This window comes from Colossoma macropomum, unplaced genomic scaffold (assembly GCF_904425465.1).
Source record: "Colossoma macropomum unplaced genomic scaffold, Colossoma_macropomum, whole genome shotgun sequence".
Classification (NCBI taxonomy): domain Eukaryota; kingdom Metazoa; phylum Chordata; class Actinopteri; order Characiformes; family Serrasalmidae; genus Colossoma; species Colossoma macropomum.
This window is the reverse complement of record NW_023494806.1, coordinates 17,644,369-17,666,313: the sequence shown is the minus strand read 5'-3', so window position 1 is coordinate 17,666,313 and position 21,945 is coordinate 17,644,369. Positions and strand designations below refer to the sequence as shown.

The 21,945-nt window shown below is 39.3% G+C and overlaps 1 protein-coding gene across 4 annotated transcripts in view; it reads right to left on the bottom strand.

Annotated features, from left to right (window-relative positions):
- Nucleotides 1-14,604: 14,604 nt before the first annotated feature.
- The window catches only part of rhobtb4 (Rho related BTB domain containing 4), a 65,822-nt gene continuing 58,481 nt past the window's right edge, over nt 14,605-21,945 (bottom strand). For all 4 annotated transcript variants that reach the window (XM_036598024.1, XM_036598023.1, XM_036598022.1 and 1 more), the window contains one exon: nt 14,605-21,341. In XM_036598024.1, coding sequence (XP_036453917.1) covers nt 21,160-21,341 — 182 coding nt within the window. In that variant the 3' untranslated portion in view covers nt 14,605-21,159. The remainder of the gene's footprint in view (nt 21,342-21,945) is intronic.

The following is a 21,945-nucleotide window of genomic DNA, read 5'->3' as shown; positions in this document are numbered from 1 at the left end:
CCAAGACCTAACTAATGTCAGCAATTTCACATCTGTGATCCTTGGAGATTCATTTGCTGCTCTAGCCAACCTTTTCACTGTGCAGCAGATTCCAGTTCATGCCAAAGTTGTTCGGTAAGGTTGAGTGAGGCCACTGGAGTTCCTCCACACCAAATTTGTCAAACCATGTCTTTATGGAGCTCGCTTTGTACACAGGGGCACAGTCATGCTGGAACAGGAAAGGGGTCTTCCCTAAACTGGTACCACAAAGTTAGGAGCATATAATTGTCTAGTGTGCTGTATCATTAACATTACCTCTCACTGCAACTAAGGGGCCAAGCCCAAACCCTGAAAAACAGCCTCTGACCATTATCCCTCCTCCACCAAACTTTACTGTTGGCACTACGCATTCTGATAGATAATGTTCTCCTTGCACCCATGAAAACCATATTCATCTGTCAGACTGCCAGATAATGAAGCATGATTCATCACTCCAAAAAAGGCATTTCAACTGTTCCAGAGTCCAGTGGCAGTGTACTTTACACCACTCTGGCTCCTGCTTTGCATTGCGCAAAGTGATCTTAGGCTTGTTTGCAGCTGCTTGGCCATGGAAACTCACTTCATGAACCTCCTGATGCACAGTTCTTGTGTTGATGTTGCTTCCAGACACAGTTTTGAACTCTGTAGTGAGTGAATCAACAGAGGATAGGCAATTTTTATGTGCTACATGCTTCAGCACTTGCCAGCTCTGCTCAGTGTCTACTGCTTTGAGGCTGAGCTGTTGTTGCGACTAGACGCTTCCATTTCACAATAATAGATCTTACAGCTGACAACAGCAGATCTAGCGGGGAAGAAAATTTGCAAACTGTCTTGTGGCAGTGTAACATCCTGTGAAGTTGCAAAGCTCTTCAGCATGACTTCTTTTACTGCCAATGTTTGTCTATGAAGATTGCATGGCTATGTGCTTGATTTTTTAGACCTGTTAACGGAGTGTGGCTGAAACACCTGAACTCAATAATTAGGAGGTGTGTCCACATACTTTTGGCCATATAGTGTACATGCATTAAAGGAATAGTTCTGCAAAAAATTAGTAAGTAGTTATACAGTTTTCTCCTCACTCCTAATGTAGTCAATCAATCAGCCGAGACATGTTTGATGTGGACAGATTGCTTGCACTGAGCTGCACTGTAATGTAGCTAATGTTGATAACAAGTAATCAAAGTCTATACCTCTCCAATCAGCATAATGCAAACTGCATACCTATATCTGAAGTTGCCACCCATCCAAGATTTTCCTGGACCATCCTGGGTTTTGGTTGTCTGTGCAGGACAATATGGACTGTTATGATTTGGAATATGGATGTTAGGATTTCTCATGACATATAAACTGCTCAAACCATCTGTATACAAAGAATGGATTTGATTGGTTCAGATTACCCTCAACATACAGACAATAGTTTCAAAAAGTGCACTGCTGGTGTTGTTTAGGCACTAGATAGCCCTGCAACACAATAACTGAGAAGATAAAGTTCTGTAACTGAGCTGTCTACCTACATCTGTGTACCTTAGATTGCACCACCAGCACAGTAGAGATGTAACAATACAACATATCATATTGTACTGAATTGAATCACAGCATGTCATATTTAAACAACCATATCATTGTTTTATGACTAGCATGTTAGCTTGTGGCTCGTGTGCTGGCTTGGGCTAGTGCTTTTGATTGGGATGCCATGAAATACAACATTTATTTCTAATACTGTATTTTTTAAACATTGAGTACTCATAATCTGAAAATGGAAATATAACATATTAACATAAGGTATATTTTAAACATTCTTTTTTGCTGTATCAAAAAATGTATCAAACCATATCAAAGCCACTGATCAAATATCCAGGAATTTTACAGGCCTTTGTGTCAACCCTACCTACATCACACTTGCCTTAAACCAACCACTTTAAGTTGTCTCAAGTAGAAATTGCTTATGTAGTTTCTGACATTATGGACAAAAGTGCAGACGAAATTCAGGTGCCAAGATGGCTACTACTATTGTTTTTAGCTATGCAATATACATTTCTGCCATTTGCCATTTTGACCATTTCAACATTTCCACCATAAGGAAGTCTATTCGAGGTTACTTAATAGTTCAAAATGGTTTGAGGCAACTTTTTGTTGACTTAGACTTGCAGTTTGTGTAATGCACAGTGCTAATTATTTAGGTATAAGCTTTCATTACTTGTTAGCTACATTAGCGACATAGCTCCAGTAACAAATTAAAGAAGCTAACTTAAGACACCTAAGATTTTGGCCAATCAGCTACACTAGGGGTAAGGTGTAAACTGTGTGACATTGGTCTAACGCTGAGTCTTAGGCCAATAAAATCAACTGACACAACCAAGTTTCTGTGTGTGTAGACCTGACAGGTGGGTCATAGTTCAACATATCAGAGATATGCACAGCAGGCCAGGGGTCATTATTCCACCTTCCCCCTCTCTTTTGGCTAATCATGTAACTTTTGTTAGGTTCTATGGTCCTCCTTATCCTTGCTTTCCCAAAACTTCTAAACTTCTTTGGTTAAATCTATGTTCTCGGCTGTGGAAAGAATGCTTTGGATCTGGTCTTCATGGTGACTACAGCACAGCCCTGCCTCCACCATTATCAAGCACAACCTTGCAGAGTGTTTTCCTTTCCAAGGACATGCAACACAGCTGATATTATTTTTATCGTATCAAGTTGTGTGTGTCAAATCTCTCCCCTCAAAATGTTTTACCATAAGCAGCCCATGCAAAACACTGATAGCCCTGCAGATGTGGATTTATTTCCTTAATACTCTCCTCTCGGTCTTGCTCCAGGTCTATCTCATGAAAAACAATGTATCGTTCCCACCCTGCTGATGAATTGTCTCAGGACATGCAGGCGTCCAGATGGGTTCAGTGCAATCTGTGGACAAACAGTTGAGGTAGATGGTTAAAAAATGGTCACCTTCTGTGGTCTGAGCGATCTGCGCTGTCCTGGGCTAATCAGTAGTTGTCTGCTTTCAGACAGTATGGAAAGGTTTAGAGCCTGGTGCAACCAAGATGACACTTAACCACAGTATTGACAATTAAATTGTGGTAACTGTCCAGTGTTGTAACAGTACTGTCTTTTCCCACACTAAAAAGTGCACAAACACTGACTCTCTTTTCCATTATGACCTCTTAGTATTTCCAACCCTGGACCTGGAGTTCTGCTACCCTGTGTTTTTGAGTGTTTTCTCTGCTCTCGCACAACCATTTTAACTCAGAAAGTATTACAGAATGTATAATTTCTTTGCTAAGCTTTTAAGTGGCCAGGAGCCGCCAAAGCGTCCAGACTTTTATTTTGCACTCCTATAACTTAAGAATACCTCAGTCACAATCATAGCACAAAGGCTATATAGTACAAAAAATAAAAAATAAAAATACAATGCGGCTGGAGCAAAAGTTATGGCATGTTTTGAATTTCATGTTTTTTGTCCCACGGTATGTTAAACTCAGCAAATAAATAGAAATTGCACACTAAAAACTGCAGAAAAATGCCATATTTAGGCAACATTTGTTCCGTGTAGAGGATGTATTAACTTATCTCTCTAGAAAATGTAACTGGTCTGGGAGTATTTAAACTTTTGCGTACAACTGTGCTTCATGTGAAGTGTTTTAAAAAGACATGATCACAAGTAAACACGTGATTTTGTAATATTAATATTGCATATAACATGTGAATAATAACGTGTAAGAGCATGTGATCATAATAAGCAGTGAAAAATTTAAATAATTTTTTGCTGTTAGGGTAGCATTGCTGGCCCTCAGTGCAACAGGCTGGGGTTCGATTCCCCACTCAGGCAAGCACACTAACTATACCAATAAGAGTTCTTGGGCAGGACTATGTTCCCCCACCTCTGTGACATAATTAAAACTTTAGGTCTGTCTGGATAAGAGCATCTGCCAAATGCCATAAATGTAAAATGAATCCGTATCACTGCTGTAGTGATTTAGACACTTTATTCTTGCAGTATTGTGTTTGGTCCAATCCCACTCGTGACATGGATTTATGCCCACACATGCAGGATAGTGGATTGCTTGCTGTTCATCAGCTTGCTGCTCCACACCAAAGGCCAGAGAGTGGGTCACTAGGGCAGTGTTGTTTTTTGGGTGGGTGGTTGGGCTTTAGCTGTGGGAGCAGGAGATGCTGACAGTGTGCAGCGTGTATCTCCCCAGTGGATGAGCCATGATGATAGGCTGAAGTCCACCGTGAGATACTCTGATGGCTCTTAGCTGGTGCTGAGCTGTGAGAAAGATTATTGACATTGTGTAAGGAGGAGACCAGAGGGAAATGACTAATAAGTACAGACTGAAAGCTGTCTGGAGTAAGTGAGTAAGCAGTTTCTTGATGTTTCAACATTTAAATCATAGTAGTATCTCAAAGTCTGCTGATATTACAGTTGTAGATTAGGCACGGCTCTTTTCTTTTCCTTCTAAATGGCTCCTCTGTAACGACTCAAAATTCCAATTTAGAACCAGAGGTGACTAAAGTGGCCCAGACCCATACTCCAGTAAAAGTATAGATACTGCAGAGAAATATCGACTCAAGTAGAAGTAAAATTACCTTTTCAAAAACAACTTAGGTTAAAAACTACTTAAGTACTGAGTGACAGAGGATTGCACCTGCACTCTTAATACAACCAGCATCTATCAGTATGGGGCAAGTTTATTATATTTAACTAGAACTATTATTAAAACAAAAACTAGCAGTGAAAAAAACAATTTGTTAACTGTAATAAAAATGATAGTTTTCAAAAATATGCAAACTAAATCAAAACTATAGAGAAAATAACTGTAGTTTTAATTTTCATTGCGTGAATGAAAGTTTAGAAGCGAATGTCTTCTGCATTCGGCTGTCTGTACACTGTTAGAAATAAAGGTTCTGTGCAGGTACAAACAATGTAAATGTACCCTCAAAGGTACAACAGTGGTTTTAAGGTCCAACTGTGAACCTTGAGTAAAATTTCCCCAGTGGAAAATTCCTATTTGTACCTTTTCATAACCTAATGTTTTAAAGCAGAACAATAAAATAAAAAGCCTGGAGACGAGACGGGGTGTGTGCAGTCAATACAACTTAAAAAACATAATTTCAGTGGATTATGGTACAATAATGTTCCCTGACTAAAGGAATTGAGATGTACCACCCTAAAAACTCACTTTAATGGAAACTAAACTGAAATAAAAAAAACAACTTTAAACTTAAACCTAATCACAGTTTCAAAACTACAATAACCCTGGTGTAGGGTGGTATGGGGTCTAAAGTCTGTTAGTTGCTTCCTTTTTGATGCTCTCTTTGTCTAAAATAAATGATAACCCTCAAAAGTCTAATGAGAAACCATCCTCAAAGCAGCACAGATGGCCTCATCAACATACCGTAACTAAAAAAGGAATTAATAACTAGGGTAGAGTGGGGTTGGCTGGCACAGTTTTCTCTCTCTGCCATAAATCCCAGGCATACTATACATTAGGAGAACCCAACTAGCAGCAAATGGAAACTGAAGCTCAACTCATTGTCAAAAAATGTCTTGGAATCAGTGCATTCATGATGCAGTGTGTTTGTGCTGACCAGCCCCAGTGTGGGGTTGAAAGTTATGTTATTTTCACAGACTCACTTCCAGTTGCATGCAAAAGTTTGTTTGGTGGATTTGTGAAAATAAGTCAACACATCCTCTACAAAGAACACACTTCTGCACATGTTAATGCACAATCACTGTTTATTTGCTCAATTTAACATATCGGGAAAAAAAAAACCATAAAATGTGGCCTATGCAAAAGTTACGACATATTTTATATTTTATATTTTGTTTGCTATTTTATTTAGCAAATAAATAGAAATTGTGCACTAAAATTTGCAGAATACATGTCATATTTAGTTCCTTGTAGAGGATGTGTTAACTTATTTTCTCTTAGAAAATCAACAAAACGAGTCATTTGACTGGGAGTGTTCAAACTTCGGTATACAACTGCACCATCAAATGGCCTAAAGTTTAGAGGTAAGAGCAGTTTTTTACAAATATAATGTAAATTCAATATGAACAGCGATATACACTGATCAGGCATAACATTATGACATAACATACTTTGTTAGCCCCCTTTTACCCTGTTCTTTAGTGGTCAGGACCCCCATGGACCCTCACAGAGCAGGTACTATTTGGGTGGTGGATCATTCTCAGCACTGCAGTAACACTGACATGGTGGTGGTGTGTTAGTGTGTGTTGCGCTGGTCTGAGTGTATCAGACACAGCAGTGCTGTCTCGAGTTTTTAAACACCTCAGTGTCACTGCTGGACTGAGAATAGTCCACCAACCAAAAATATCCAGCCAACAGTGTCCTTTGGGCAGCGTCCTGTGACCACTGATGAAGGACTGGAGGATGACAGCAGATGAGCTATCGTCTCTGACTTTACATCTACAAGGTGGACTGACAGGGTAGGAGTGTCTAATAGAGTGGACAGTGAGTGGACACAGTGTTTAAAAACTCCAGCTGCACTGCTGTGTCTGATCCACTCAGACCAGCGCAACACACACTAACACATGATCATGTCAGTGTTACTGCAGTGCTGAGAATGATCCACCACCCAAATAGTATCTGCTCTGTGAGGGTCCATGGGGGTCCTGACTACTGAATAGCAGGGTAAAAGGGGGCTAACAAAGCATGCAGAGAAACAGATGGACTACAGTCTGTAATTGTAGAACTACAAAGTGCACCTATATAGTAAGTGGAGCTGATAAAACCTCTGGTTAGAATATGTGTACTCTTTTGCAAGTGGACCTACATGATAAATGGATGTGATCACACTGTATTTGGTTCCAGCTGAGGTTAAGGTTAGGGTTAAAGTGAGTGTTATGTTAGTGTTAGGGAAAAGCTCAGTTGAATGGATTAAACAAAAAAAAGTGCACAAATTAAATGAGACTATAAAAACAAACAACAACATACAGTGTACTGTGTACATGTTGTCTCCACAGCACTGTGCAAAACTTTCCAAACACAACTTTTTCTCACAACTAAAACTCAAGGTTTAACGACACATCACAAAGGAAGGCTGGCGCATAAACCTTGGCTCAAAATAGACTAACAATACAAACCTTATTTTAGTTCAGGGTGAACTACATCAGCTCAAAGTTCATCTGAATAGGAGCTGCCAAACTGAGGTCAGTTTTCCAATGATAAGCAACCAAAACAGCACAAAATAATAAAATTCCTATTCCTATAGTTCAGTATTTCCTTTGAGACTTGTCAAATGGACAGCATGGTCTAGGAAGTCAAGGTCTGAACATCTGGGACTGTGTTTACTTAAAGCAGAAACAAATCTGTACCATGTATACAATAATAATAAACTGTACTGTAAAATGTGCCCTGAAAATGGCTTCAGGAAGGTTCTTCTAAGTTCTTCTCGAAAGCTTTTTGAAGCGCTGTCTGGATGAATATTGTACAATATAAAAGGAGATATTTATTGCTCAATAAAAGGTAATCCAACCATAGCCAAGAGAAGAAGATCACTAATGAGAAATGACAAGATAAGCAGCTGAGGTGAAAATAAATAAATAAATAAAAAAACAAGCTGCTGCACCAGGCAGAAAGACTGCACAAATAAAAACTGCTTTTCAGAGCCCTCTGTTTGTCCACTGTCTCCTCTCAATACTGATATTAAATATGACAGCCTCATAGTGTGACAAATAATCACATGTAGGGAAAAACAATGAGTGACACTGAGTATGTGGTGGGAGAAGTGAGAAGTACTTGGAAAACAATACAGTGATTTAAAAAAGCCACACAATCCTGGACATTAAGTCTAAATGTCAAGTTATATACAGTAATACAGGGCTGGTGTGGATGTGGGTTTTCATTCTAACAAAGCATGAGTAGATGAAGGCTTGGACCATCTGATTAAACAAGCAAATATCAGGTGTGCTCCCGCTTGTTTGGAATCCAATCCATCCCATTTGTGGATAAGATTGGACACCTCTGCTCTAGAGAGAAAAATAGGCCCAAACTATGCCAGCAAAATGCCCCCAAAGGCATAACACAGCCACCCAAGCCTCTCACTGCATTCAGACCTGTATCGTTCGAGTACACCATACACACACCAGCCCACACTGAACTCTCAAATGTGCATTTATCTTCATAATTATGGGGTTATGCACTGCAACCACACTAATATCCAGTGGCGAACCGTGACTGTTAGAGCTAGGCCTTCAATTCAGGCCATAAATGTCAAAACTCAGTCAAAATGTTAGGAAAAACCCAACTATACCAACCCAGTGCTAACCTCTCGGGATCTATGGGATTCTGGTAGTTAGTTGCCACTAAGCTAACAGCAATTCGCATGAACAATGTTTGACTGTTATAGATTAAACACAGACATTTGAATCTTCTAAAAGACATTCCCTGTTTTACTTGCAGCTTGTGAAAGACATGTTAGGATATATAGCGTGTCACTATGACTCAGTAGTGAGTTCTGGTACAGAGCTGCTGCCACTGTTTTCCATTTCTCACAACCCATTGATTAAGTTGCTGCTTATATTCAGAGTCAGTGACGTATCTAGGACCTCCAGAAGAAACTAGAATGACCTTTTTTGCATGAAATTGGGCCCACTTACAGGAAATCAAAATGTAATTAGTTTATACCTCCGTCACTTCCTAATCATAGAGTTAATCTAATGTGTTGGGACTTCTCGGCAGCTCTTGAAATCCTAACCAATAGGAGAGCTTGTTTTGTTATATTTACTTAGAAACCACATAGAGAAATCAATTCCTAATTGGCCAATTTTCCCTACTTATTTCCATCCAAAATGTAATAATGAAATAGTAGTAGTACTGTAATAGTTGTAGTGTTTGAATGCAAACACAATTCTGTTCAATAGAAATAAACTAAAAATTACAGCCATGCTTTTTTCTGTTCCCAGAAATTATTAGGCCTTCTCTAAAGGCCTAGAAGGCCCTGAGGGTTGCCCTCTAATAATATCCCTGTCTATGTAGTTGCACGAGCATCATCGTCATTGAATGTGTGTTTGCGACCTTGCTGAAGCCCCTGGTCAAATGACATGTTTTGTTGATTTTCTAGGTGAAAAGCACACATCCTCTACAAAGACCGTGCTTCTGCACATTTTATACATAATAATTTTTAACACTTTGGAAAAATAATAAAACATAAAATTTGGCCTGTACAAAAGTTATGGTGCATTTTTATATTTTGTTTTATTTTTCCCCCACGTTAATGGGGGGAAAAAATAAAAACAATCAAAGAAAAAAAGAGCAAAAAAATACAAATAGTGCACTACAATTTGGATAATGTCATAATTAAATGATTCCCTGTACAGGATGTGTTAACATATTTTACTTTGAAAATCGACAAAATGTGTGATTTGACTGGGGGTGTTCAAACTTTTGCATACAACTGTAAATGCAGATGTTGCTATTTACTTACAGTTACTGTTCCTATTGAAACACTGGCTGGTTGAGGAGTATTTGTGACTGAAGCTCCTGCCACCCATGCGCCCAATAATGAATGCTCTTTCAAAAGCACTTCTTCAACGTCTAGGTCAACTAGACCAGCTCAGCACTTTTATACACGCCACAGAGCATGATAGGATGTTAATTTCTTATTACTGTATCATGCAGTACATCTGTCTGGAAGCATGTTTCTCCACTCACTTCCTTCCACTTTTTCGGGTTTTTACTTTAGCTTGTCACCAGTCTATAGCTACAAAGCAGGCGTACAGAATAAATGGCAACAAGTGTTTCCTGCATGTCTGACGCTTTTTAATCTTTATGCAACTTCATTACTTGCATGTGATTGACTTGTCTACACTCAGCTCATAATGAAAAACCAAACAAGCACAAACCATTATCAGCACTGTGGACAAGCTAAATAAAAAGGAGGGGAGTTCCTGGCCCTCCTCTTGTTGTAGGTATGCAATACTTGTGAGGAATTTGTAAGGCTTGCACTTGGGCCATTTCTGTAATGGGTTTGGACTTGGGGCGACATATTTATGGGACAAGAATTTGGGAGAATTATGGCTTCAGCTGAGAGAAAGGTACACTCTTGTGTTAAGCCTTGAAAACATGAAAAGTAAGTAAGTGCTGTGAAGTTCTTCAAGCCACCTATAGCCCCTTGAAACTGACATTTATAGCACAACAACTGGAAGGAATTATAGATTGAGGAGGGAATCTTTACCCTGTGATATCCTCCAGACTATGACCCCCTGGACAACGTCACATACAAACTTGCAGACATTTGCTGACACATTTATGATGGTTTAATGAAAGCAAAACATCTGCCTTCCCGAAGCAGAAGAAAATATGCTTTAAGTAAGACTGTGAGCGCATACTGAAGGAATGCAATGTTGAGGTCAAGTTTGTTTAACACTTTTTTTTATTTCTGTGGAGTGAAAATTGAAGACATATATCAAGCGGTTCTCCTGTTACAGACCGATCAATTGTAATGATTTTTGTCTGACACTAACAATGAGGATAGTTGCAATAAGTGGTTTAAAGAATGTTCTTGATTTTTTGATTTTCTATTTCAAAACATTATGAAACATTCTGAAAAGCTACACATATGCACCTTTTCCTTGGGAAATTAACGTAGTGCACTTTTAAAAGTCATTGAAGGTATACAACAGGACATTAAGACCATTGTTGTACCTTTGAAGGTACATTTACATTGTTTGTACTTTGATGAACAAAAATGCACTTGCACAGTACTTTTTTGACAGTGTATATGCAAAAAAGCGGCGAAAACAGTCTGTTTCGAATCCCTCATGGTCGTGATGCCACAACTCTGAGAACATTTACATATAATTGTTCCTTCAGCCTACAGCCATTTAAGTGATAAAGTGATATGAAGTGTTGTTACTGCAGACAAGCTGTAGCAGAGTTGCTGGAGCAAAAGATATGGGGAAAAAAGATGAAAGGTTTTGCTGTTCCTGGCTGTCAGGAAACCGATCCACTCATCTGAAGCTCTGAACTCATCTGAGTGAATCAAGCTGATTTTCTCTGACATCTCTCAGGATTTTGGTTTCCAATTTCAGCAACGGTTACTTTTAGAACAAGGAACAGTTCAGGACAGCCATTCAGAACAGAGGTCACATATCAGTCTTAACAGTGCAACAACAAAAAGGGGTTGGAAAATAGTCTTGTAAAACAAATTATGAATGTTTTTAGTATATAAAACTACACAAACATCATAACTGGACATCAGGGTAATACATAAAATACAGAAAATGTAGGATTTAGGCTTTAAACACTTTAAAGCTGTAGTTATTACAAGCATCATATCTCTTTTGTTTCTCGCTGAAACAAGCTGCGTGGAAAGTACAGATTCTAAACTTGCTATAGATACAATATGTGAGCTTGTGAATAGTATGTTATTATGATTTGAATTTGATAAAAAGTTATTATTGTATGTAGACTTGCTTTGCATCCGGAATATCCTTTACATTTTTGCCATGTTTTTATTATTTCTTTTGAGCGCAGACTCAAAACTGTTGATAAAGAAAATAAATTAAATGTAATGTAACCCACTATGTAATTAAATATGTAATTACATGATTACATTTGAATATAAGTGCAATATAATACACTACAATATGGTAACAGTTGTAGAAGAGATTTATTGTAACATTGTCAAAATTTCTCTTTTTTTTTGAAGAAACGACTCATTTGAAGGAATGAATTCAACGCTTAGTCAACGTACGCAAACACTGAGAGACACAAACGCATATCAGATCTTCTCTCAGGTTCAACACTGGTGTGCTCTTTGATGTGAATTATATGCAATAAGGGAAAATATAAACATCAGGATCTGTGCCAGCGATACAGTGGCACTGAGCAGGCTGCGGCCTGCACTATGGCACCATTGAACACATTCATCACATAGCTGATGACACCAGCTTCAGGGTTGTAATTAGTGTTTACATACCCACACACACACAGAGTGCCTATGCGGTCGCATGGCCACCCATCCACATGGACACATCAATGCGACCCGAACTTTACAGCGTAGCAGGCCCCAGGCAACGGACTCAATTATAAAACATATGTGGCAGCTTCCCCCCTTAAAGTGTTACTGGAAGTGCTGCTATTTGAGCCTGGATTTGTGTGTGTATGTGTGTGTGAAGAGCCTAGGGATGACTTACGCACTCTGTGATGCATATTCCCCCCACATCACACACCCTTGCCATGGCAACCAAAGTCGTGCGTCTCCTGTTTGCGTGACTTTGGCGAAAAGGCCGGCCGACGACGGGTCCTATAAAATCACAGAGCCACCGCCAAGGACTGGAAAGTATGTATCTGATTCATTTGTGCCACGAGAGAGTCGAGCAGGAATACATCATGTGAAGCCTTACTCAGGCCAAACGCCACTCACATTGTGCTGATTCAGCCCTCTGTCTGCCTACTCTGAAAGGAAAAGGACGTGGAGGACGTAGACAGGAAGAGAGGCCTGCCAGATAACTCAGGAGAGTCACAATCTGAGGAATGGATGAAGGCTGCAGAGGCAGCTATGGAACAAGAAGATTGGTTCTTCACCATTGGTTAAGAATCAAAGCCTGTTCATTTATTAAAGGCAGCTGTTACTCTGTAAGCCTACCGATTACACTATGCAGTTGTGTGCAAAGGTTTGACCACCCTGGTCACCTGACATGTTTGTTGATTTTCTAAATGAAGTTTAGAAATGAAGCACATCCTCTTCTGCAGTGGTGTCAAAGCTTTCCCCCAAAGGCCAGTGCAGCTGCAAGTTTTTATTCAAAATGAGTTGAATCACACCTGATTCCACTTGTTTGATCAATTGCTCAGTCTTCAGATAACTGATCATGTGAGCTCCTGCTTTGTTGGAATGAAAACCTGCAGCTGCACTGGACCTTTGTGGATAAGATTGGACAACTGCTCTATAGGAGCAAACTTGAATATGTCATTTTTTTCTGCAGGTTTTAGTGCACAAAAAAGTAAAGAAAAAATGTGTTTGCTTAGGGTAAAATATTAGAAAATAAAATAATACATGTGATGTAAATTTTGCACATTTTTCCCAATATGTTAAATTCAGCACATTAACAACAACAGTAATTGTGCATTAAAATGTGCTGCACATAAAATATTTTTGGGGATTTGTTGTGAGGCCAGAGTTGTTCAAAGCAACATTCAGGATGTGTTGTTGGGGGTCATGGTAGTGTTAGTGGTAGTAGCATCTCCATTTGTGAAGAGGGGAAGGAGCTGTTTCTGAGTCTAGTTGTGTGTGTACGTATGACCCTGTAACATTTGCAAAAAGGTAGGAGAGCAAATATGCATGTGTGGCTTGGATCTTTTTGAAGACAGCAGCTGTGGTAAATGTTCTCAATTGCTATTAATAGGAACCCAAAGATGTTCTGGGTAGACAAAGCAACAGGTCAGAATGCCTTCAGAAGTGAACCAGTAGATATCACGACCAGTGGGCTCCTTAGAAAGTATAGGGGTGTCCTTTTCCCTGAAGAGGTATTGAGGGACACTGAGGAACTTCAAGCTGGAAACACATTCCACCTCATCTTCATTAATGTGAATGTGGGAGTGTCGCCTGCACTCATTTCCTGAAGTTCATTCTGTGTTCTTGATTTTCCTCTTTCTTTGTTTTGAGGATGTGGTGGTTGGCAAAGAACCACCGTCCCAAGGTTGACACTTCCTCTTTACAGGCACTCTCTGTGTAAATTAGAAATCATCCCTGTAACAGTGTGATCTGCAAAGGATGGTGCTGGAGTTGTATACGGGTGAGTATACAGTTGTAGTTTAAAAGTTAGAAAAGTAGTGGGCTGAATATGCAGTCTTGTGGTGCGCCAGTGTTTTGAGTGAAGGAACAGTGGGTACCCAGCCTGTCAGCCCAACATTGTTTAGAAAGTCAAAGATCCAATTACACAGTGGTGTGTTGAGGCTTAAGTTGTGCAATCTGAAAGCCAGCTTGTTTGGAAGAATGATATTCAATACTAAGCAATAGTGTGTATTGATGCTCTGCCTGTGTTAGGGCTTGTTGCAAGTAATCAAGATAGCATCTTCAGTTGGTCTACTTGCTCTGCAGGAAAACTTGCATTCCTTCAAGATGGGGAAAACGTTGGTTTTATCATGAGCCAAGACCACACTGGATGATGCAGCTGGGTGGTAGTCATTCAGCTTTTGATGGCTTTGGTACGAGAATGATGGTTTCCTGACTAGGACATTTGTGGACTTCAGCCTAAGTGAAAGGTTAAGGATGTTAGTGAAGACCGCTACTAGTTGGTCAGGAAAGTTGGAAGTGAGTTCATCAAGCATACTTAATTTCATCAGTTTGGAAGGTAAGCAGTTGGCAAGCAACATTAAAGTGATCTCTGACGCCCTCTATTGGTTAGTCTTTGGAAGTGGCGCCCCAAAAATACTGCATGCTCTAGTACTTCTTTTTGAAACAAACGTGTGCTGCTTATCAAAAGTTTTTCAATGATTTTTGCTGTCCAGAAAATGTGTAAATGTGTCATAAGACCAACTACTGTGAATACAAAGATTACTAATGTACTGGTCATTGCATGCTATGCACACATTTCACAAAATAATCACAAAAAAGCAAAGATTGGTCAAAGAGTTCACTTAAATTTTATTAAAAGCCAAGTCAAACATTAGAATACTGAAACGGCAAAGTTTTTTTTACTACTTTTTTTGTTCCATTTTGTACAAATCACAGTGGTTCAAAAAGTATTACAAAGGATTCATTAAAACGTTTTTTGCAACAGCAGCAAAAACATTCTGATTGTTGTTTTTCTTTTTTTAAAAAAAAAGCCCTTAATGTGTCATGTGTGCTCTTTTTTCTATTTTTTTTTTGTTTCAGAACATTAATGGTAATTCTCGAAAACAAATACAAGCTTAAAAAGCTTAACAAGATTAACACAAAGTGCATAATGTTATAATAGTCATGTATTAACAGAAAAAAGGGAGAAGGGTCAAATCACAGCCTTTTAGGCAGTTGCTGACCATTCTCTAACATCGAGATGGCCTTGAGACAGAGGGCCTCACCATATGTGAAAATGGACAATGCTATTTGCAGTTTTGTGATGTGTTGTAATTGGCATGAGAAATAAGGCTAATTCCTCAGAAAGTGAGAGTGGTTACCAGAGTACTTCAGTTATGTTTCGTATTAATTTTGCATATTGTTAATCTTTGTGGTAGATCTTGTAAGAAAAGGCTGGCTCTGTCTCAGGAGTTCACTGGCTAGAAAACACAAGCAGGACTTAAGTAGTTTTTAACAAAGCGTCTACTTTTTTCTAAATCTGGAAGAAAGCTTTGGGGGGTTAGAAAAAAAGTTTCTTGTGTTCAAAAGCAAAAATCACAAGCAAACCTCTTGAAAAATCAAAATCAAGCAAGAGTTTTAGGCTATTAGAATCTGTGGGGAGAAAAAACTGCAGGCAACTCATTATGCAAAGTCAAAGGATGTGGCAGCACAAGAGGAAGCCAGTCTGTACTTCCAGCTTCTGCGCAGTAACTGTAACTTTAACATAATTTGAAGTAGTAACTTTAACATAATTTGAAACCAAAATTCAATAATTTGTGCATAATGCATTGTATATGTGACTTTTGATAACACTTTACTGTAATGTTCATAAGCTTGTCTTGACAACAGACATAAACCTACTTTAACACTGGTGAAGGTTTATTCCAGTAGGCTTCATTTGTCATAAAGGTTGCTCTTGTCAACTTTGGTGTTAAGTTATTTTTCCTTTTGGGATGAAATGAAATAGCAGGTTACAGACTTTATAGCTTAGTGTATATTACAGTGACATAATGCTAAAGATGTTACATTACAATATTACACAATATTGCAATATTTATCCTTATCATAAGTTACATTACAATATGTGACAATATGCATATCATGGATATTGGCCTACATCTCAACAGCATGTTTGATTACAAAGAGAGCATAACTAGTCCTATTTAATTGGATTCAGTTCTGCACAATATGTAAAATGTTGAGTACAAATCTTTCATTTAAATCTTTGGATTTTAACGCTATGTATTTTTAAAATGTAGCACTATTTTGTCTTTCCCAACTTATTAAAATAATATTGTAACATATCGTGTATCACGTAAAGTTCTTGAAGTATAGTGAAAGTTCATTTTTCCCATGTTGACCTTGTGACACAGCCTTATTGTTATAAATGATGAAATGAAACTCACTCACCTAAGGGCCACAAACAATACTTTTTTGTTCAAACAAGTTATGGCATGTTATCTCCATTATGACTGTAATGTCACATGACAGATGTTATATACACTTGAAATAATGTTGGCAAAAGCAAACTTTTTGACAAATGATGCCTCATGGAATAAGTGGAATAAGTTTCTAAATGTTTTTGTAGGTCTATGTAAGTCATCAGATTTTTTGATGCTTGGGTAACAGCACAAAGAAAAAACTCCGCTAGATTTGTGCTATGGCTGGCCTGCAGAGGGCAACAGCATCCTTGGACAGTGTATACTGTCAGGTGGGTGTGTGAGTGTCCCACAGATCTACCTCTCCCACAGTCAAACCAGCATGATCACAGCTCTCATCCTAAGCATGGTTTCCACTTGGCTCAGCAAAACAAAGAGAGAGCAGGAACCGTTCTATTTAAAAGAGGTGCGAAGACAAGAATGCAGCATAAATACGACAGAGAACAGTAGGCTTTGCTACATAACGTCCACAGGCACTGACAGTAGAAGGAGGAATACAGTGGTCAGCTGCCTGATTTAAGTGTATGTGTCTGCTTTACAATTATCCAAAACCTAAAGGCATTTGTAAGAGGCCCCTCTTGAGAAAGGCAACAGGAGATTTTTTTCCTTTTAAAAATCAAAGGCACAGGTAATGCCAGGAGAGAACAGCTCTTGAGTTTTCTATTTTAGCTGACAAACTACTGAGCCCTACGGAACATTACTACTGCAACCTGTGGAGGACAATGGAGGAGAAAAAAAAGAGATTACTAACCAAGGACATGAAAAAAAACCCCAAAGTGTATAACTGGTCCTTAGGGTTTTTTGCCCCAAACGTAACACTCATTTGACATATTTGTATTGTACATAGGCTCATGACAGGAGAATAATTATTTAATGACAAAGTGCATACCTGATTCGTAATACAAACTTACTCACGACCGCATGCAACCGTGTTTTGCAGACCATTCCTCATGCACATTTCCTTTGTAAACGTGCATCTCTCACAAATGCCACAATGTAAGATTCAAGGCAATCACTTCTAAATCGTGTCTTAACTTCTTCTTTTCCACAATTTGGGCCAAAGTGCATAGGTTGTTTTAGTAATTATACTGTGAACAAGGGCCAGTCAGTTGTTAGTGCTGTTAGTGCTATTGAACAGGTCTCCAAACAACGCATCTTAAATCTTACACCTTTACCTAAACAAACAACATAAATTACGCATCTAACAATAACCGTACAATCCACGTCCCCGAAATCCAATGTTAGCAAAGGCATAACAATAAAGCATGTGGTTACTATACAAAGACCTTGGACCCTTAGTCCACGGACACTGAGCACTACATGGAGCTAAAAAATTATTTTAAAAAAGTCCACCACTGTACGGAAGAAAAGTCACACCATGCTACAAAATGTCATTTCTTTTTAAAAAGCTGAAATTTAAAAACAGTCATTGCCATGCACATCAAAGGCAGACCCAATCAGAGAGAAAATGTGCAAGGGCATACTAGAAGAAGAAGAAGAAGAAGAAGAAGAAGAAGAAGAAGAAGAAGAAACAAGAAGAAAACAAATATTAAAGTGCTGTCTAGCCCAAAACCACCAAGGCAACACAGCATTCCATCTCCAAAAACTACAACGTCCTGGAGGCTAACACCATAGATTTGTCTGTGAGATCTAGTCAGTTTTACTTTGTAGTTTGAAAAGCTTCATCTTGGACTCTATTAGAGGCACAGATAGAAAGTTAACTAAGCAAATGTTAGCTAATATTTTATTCTCTGCAGAAAAAGTCTGCATAGTAACATTAAATCTAGAATGCCAACAACTTTCATCTAAAATGTACCACTACATAAATTGACTGCCACCCAGTGAACAGAATTTGTAGCACTGACATATTAGGTAATTCACCCTTCGATTTCCAGTCATAATGGCCATTAAATACAAGTTATTCATTTTTCAGGAGATAAAAACTGGAGTTCAAAAAATGATTAAAAGATATTGATAAAATATATTCCTAAAAATGGTAGACCATCAACTTAGAGAGACAGATAATCAAGCTCCACTCTTGCTTCAGATGTGAAAAAATCCGAAGGTGTTCCTGCATATCCCTGCACTCTGAGAGGACAACACAGCACTATGAGTCTGAAAGGATGTGTAGCTGTCAAGAAGCTGTAATAAAGGCAAAGAGTGGACACATCACTCAAAATATTGATGTTATATTTAGTTGTTATGTATGTTTTTCTGTTCAATTTTTTCTGCTTTTTTCCTGATACTATAAAATTTATAACTAAATAGTTACTTAATAGCCATTTTGACTGTAAAGGAAATAAGTGAATGGTGGTAGGGTGACTTTTACACAGTGCAGTTTTCAGATGAAGAAGAACACCCTCACAGACATCTGTTGTTTCTAGAAAAATCCTTTAGTCAAAATCAGAGCCTAACTGTTTTAGCACCAAGCTGCAGATCTTTCCTTTTTTGTTCCTTCTTTCCAAAGATCAGCCTCATTCGCACCTGGGCCCAGTGAGATTCTCTCACGCGTCTATTTCAGTAGCTGTTGATGATTCCAACATGTCCCCAGAGAGGAGAAAGCCTTTCCGCATCGTATGTCTTCAGCTAGCTGCCACAGACACCTGGGTGCAGCCTTGAGGGGGTGAAAAAATCAGAAAGCCAGAAATAGAGGAAGGTGCCACAAAAAAAAAAGTTCACCCAACAGTTTGCTACGTTCACGTTCACTTCTAAAATTTCCAGAAATAACTTTCTTGTGAAACGCTACCAAATCATGTCTCATTAGGAATGTAGCATGTAGCACCTCGCTCAACACATCCCAAGCAGAAGAATAACTCCAAAAGCACAAAGAGGGTTCTATACTAAATTTGAGGAGGAAAATAAACACATTCTGTCACAGGCACTCTCCTGTTCTCCTGATCAGAAAGGCAATTCAAAAACACACCCCTTTCAGACGATTAGCTCAGATAATTGATAGAAGGTAGAAACCAAAAGAACGTGTTTGACAAGTACTCATTGAGCGAAAATGCACTTTCCAATGGGTGAACCAAGTGGAGAGATATATCTACAGTTAGCTATGTTACATTATAATACCACTTCAGCAGAACAGATTAGCTACTACCACAGATCCCATCTTCCATTTTGCTACAAGCCTTTCAATTGAAAGCCATAAAGCTTCTTGGAAAAAGGAGACATGTCCTTAGCTCATGAACAGTCAGGAACTTTGTTCATTTAGGATTGTCACATGGGAAAAAGGAAAGGATATATAAGACAAGTAGCAAGAGAGAAACAACTATCAAGAGAAAAGAACTGGGTTGTATGAATACTGTCACTGCGGTGGTTAGTAATCCTGAGCACCATTTTTCTCTGCAAGTGGAAAGTGAGGCTCCAGCTGTGTGGCCTTACACTGCAGCTTTGTGAATCAAATGGAACAGCAAATGAACTGAATCTTGCGCTACTCCATGTTCATCCCTCTATCCATTTTTCCTTAGTCTATCTGCAGAGGTAGAAGACAAAACTGACAATAGCCAACTTTGTTCTTAGCAAGGGGAAGGGTGGGGGGCGGCGAAAAACATCACAGCTTAGTTTTTGGTTATCAGGCAGGTATTAGAAGTGAGAGCAATTAAAACCAGACCAGAAAAAACATCTTTGAAAGGATTCTCAAGTGGAAAAAGATCAGGAAAAAGGCAAGGATTGCAGCTTAATTTACCTGCTCTTGGTATAGTTACTAATGTGTTCTACAGAGGGGTAAACTCAGGAAGCAAAAGTGCCCCTAGTGGCTTGGAGATGTAAAGGCAAGTAAATTGAAAAAATAAACCTTGCTAGTGGTCAAAAACTCATTCTAATCATAAATAAATCTTTACTGACATTTGGGATTGTTAATACTCCAGTGGCAGTGTTACAAAAAGCCCTAAATTAAAACCTCACTTGCCGTGAAGTTTTTTCTTTTCTGCTTTAGCGTATTTTGGTGAGGCATTTTCATCATCTGAACAAGCCCAAGTTGTCTCTCTTTGATGCTTCGTCAGAGCCTTCTTGGGTGAATGACCCGAGCTATGCACCACTTGTTTATTTAGTGTTCTGTTTCTGCCCCTGGCCTACTTCATTAACAAGTCCTAGCAACAGGGATTCTTGAGTGGAGTTTCCCCACATAGTGCCTCAATGGAAAACAAAAAACAGTTGGCAAGAAGAGCCAAAAATGGGGCTACGGAAGATCCAAAACAGAAAATCTTAGTGAGAATACAGGCAAAAGTGGTTCAGTACTGAGGCAAAAATCATGAACCACAGGATTTACCTTTCTGGTTTGAAGAATGAACAAATCCCTGCCGCTGTTTTAGTTGTTAGGTGCATTCAAAGCGTAAGGTATTTTGCAGCTCTCGTATGCATTGGACATGTTCATTTTTTTGTTTTCCCCAGATACAGGTTTCACAGAAGAAGCTCATTGCAACAGTACCATGCACTTTGCATGCTTGGGCGCCAGCGCCTAGGCCTGGTGCTGGGTGAGAATGTGGTTGAGAACGTGTGTATTTAGTAGTTCTTGTATAACAATAACAGTCTTAGGAGTTGAAGGCAGATCATTGCCATGAAGACATTCCCTACAGGGTGCTGTGGTGAGGCCTCCAACCTTGCTGGATAAGCACAGTGAATCACGCAACACAAAAAGTGAGAAAGAGCCTACGCTTTCTCTCATCCTTCTCTCCTTTCACAGACATGCTGCAGGCTCTTGAGGGGGCCACAGCTTTTTTTCTTGCCCCAGGCCTGTTTAAAAGCCTGGCTTAAAGAGGGAAGGAGAAGCTCTGAGGCAAAGCAGCCCCAGACTAACTTCCAGCAGCCAGGATGCACACACTGGACACAGGACATGGGGCTCCCCAGACTCGGCTGCATGCCTCAAGGCCGAGAAGGGGCAAGGGGTTTGGGGTGGGAGCTGTCGGACAGGGGCGCGCCTTCAGGAGATGTGGGGCGCCGAGGATGATGGGTGTCTCCAGAAACACCAGCCCCGTTTGATGTGCTGCTTGCGCAGGATCTCCTCCTCGCGCTCACGCTCCTTCTTTGAACGGTTGTAGCGGTCCTCCTCCTTCAGAAACCAGACAGGCGGCCAGCGCTGCTTCTCAAAGTGCTTCTGGTTCTCTGTAGGAGAAATGGGAGAACATACTCAGAGGACTTGATGGAAAAAAGCTGGAGTTAGGGACAGACACAGTACTGTGCAAATGTCAGGGACCACACTTTCATTTCTTTCATATCCAGCCAAAATTGTCATTAACTCATTTATTTTTCAGTGTAGGAAAAAAAGCAGGAAACATATTCATTAAAACCTTTTTCAGTGTTTAGTGTGTTCATGCTTTATTACAACTTCCATTTTTTAAAGAGACTTGCTTTCTATTTCTCAAAGAAATCTGCAGCGATATTTTTCCACACTTCCCAAGTTTAGTCTTAGAAGCCTTTTCTGATTCTTTAATCATTTCTGAAGTCTGGTTTTGGAAAATCTTGTTTATTTAGTTATTTTCCTTTGACTTTCTCCTTCCTTATGCAAGTGGACTATCTTAAATCTAATCTCTAGATATAATCTCAAGACAGCTAAGGTGTGTTTGGGCAGTTGCTTGTGAGAACGTCAGTCTCTTTGAAGGGTAACAATGTTAGTGATACCTTGGGGAACAGCTGTTGTTGGTAGGACACAGTTATTTGCTTTTAAGATTGAAAGGATGGGAAAGTTAAAGGGGCAGGAGGTCCACAA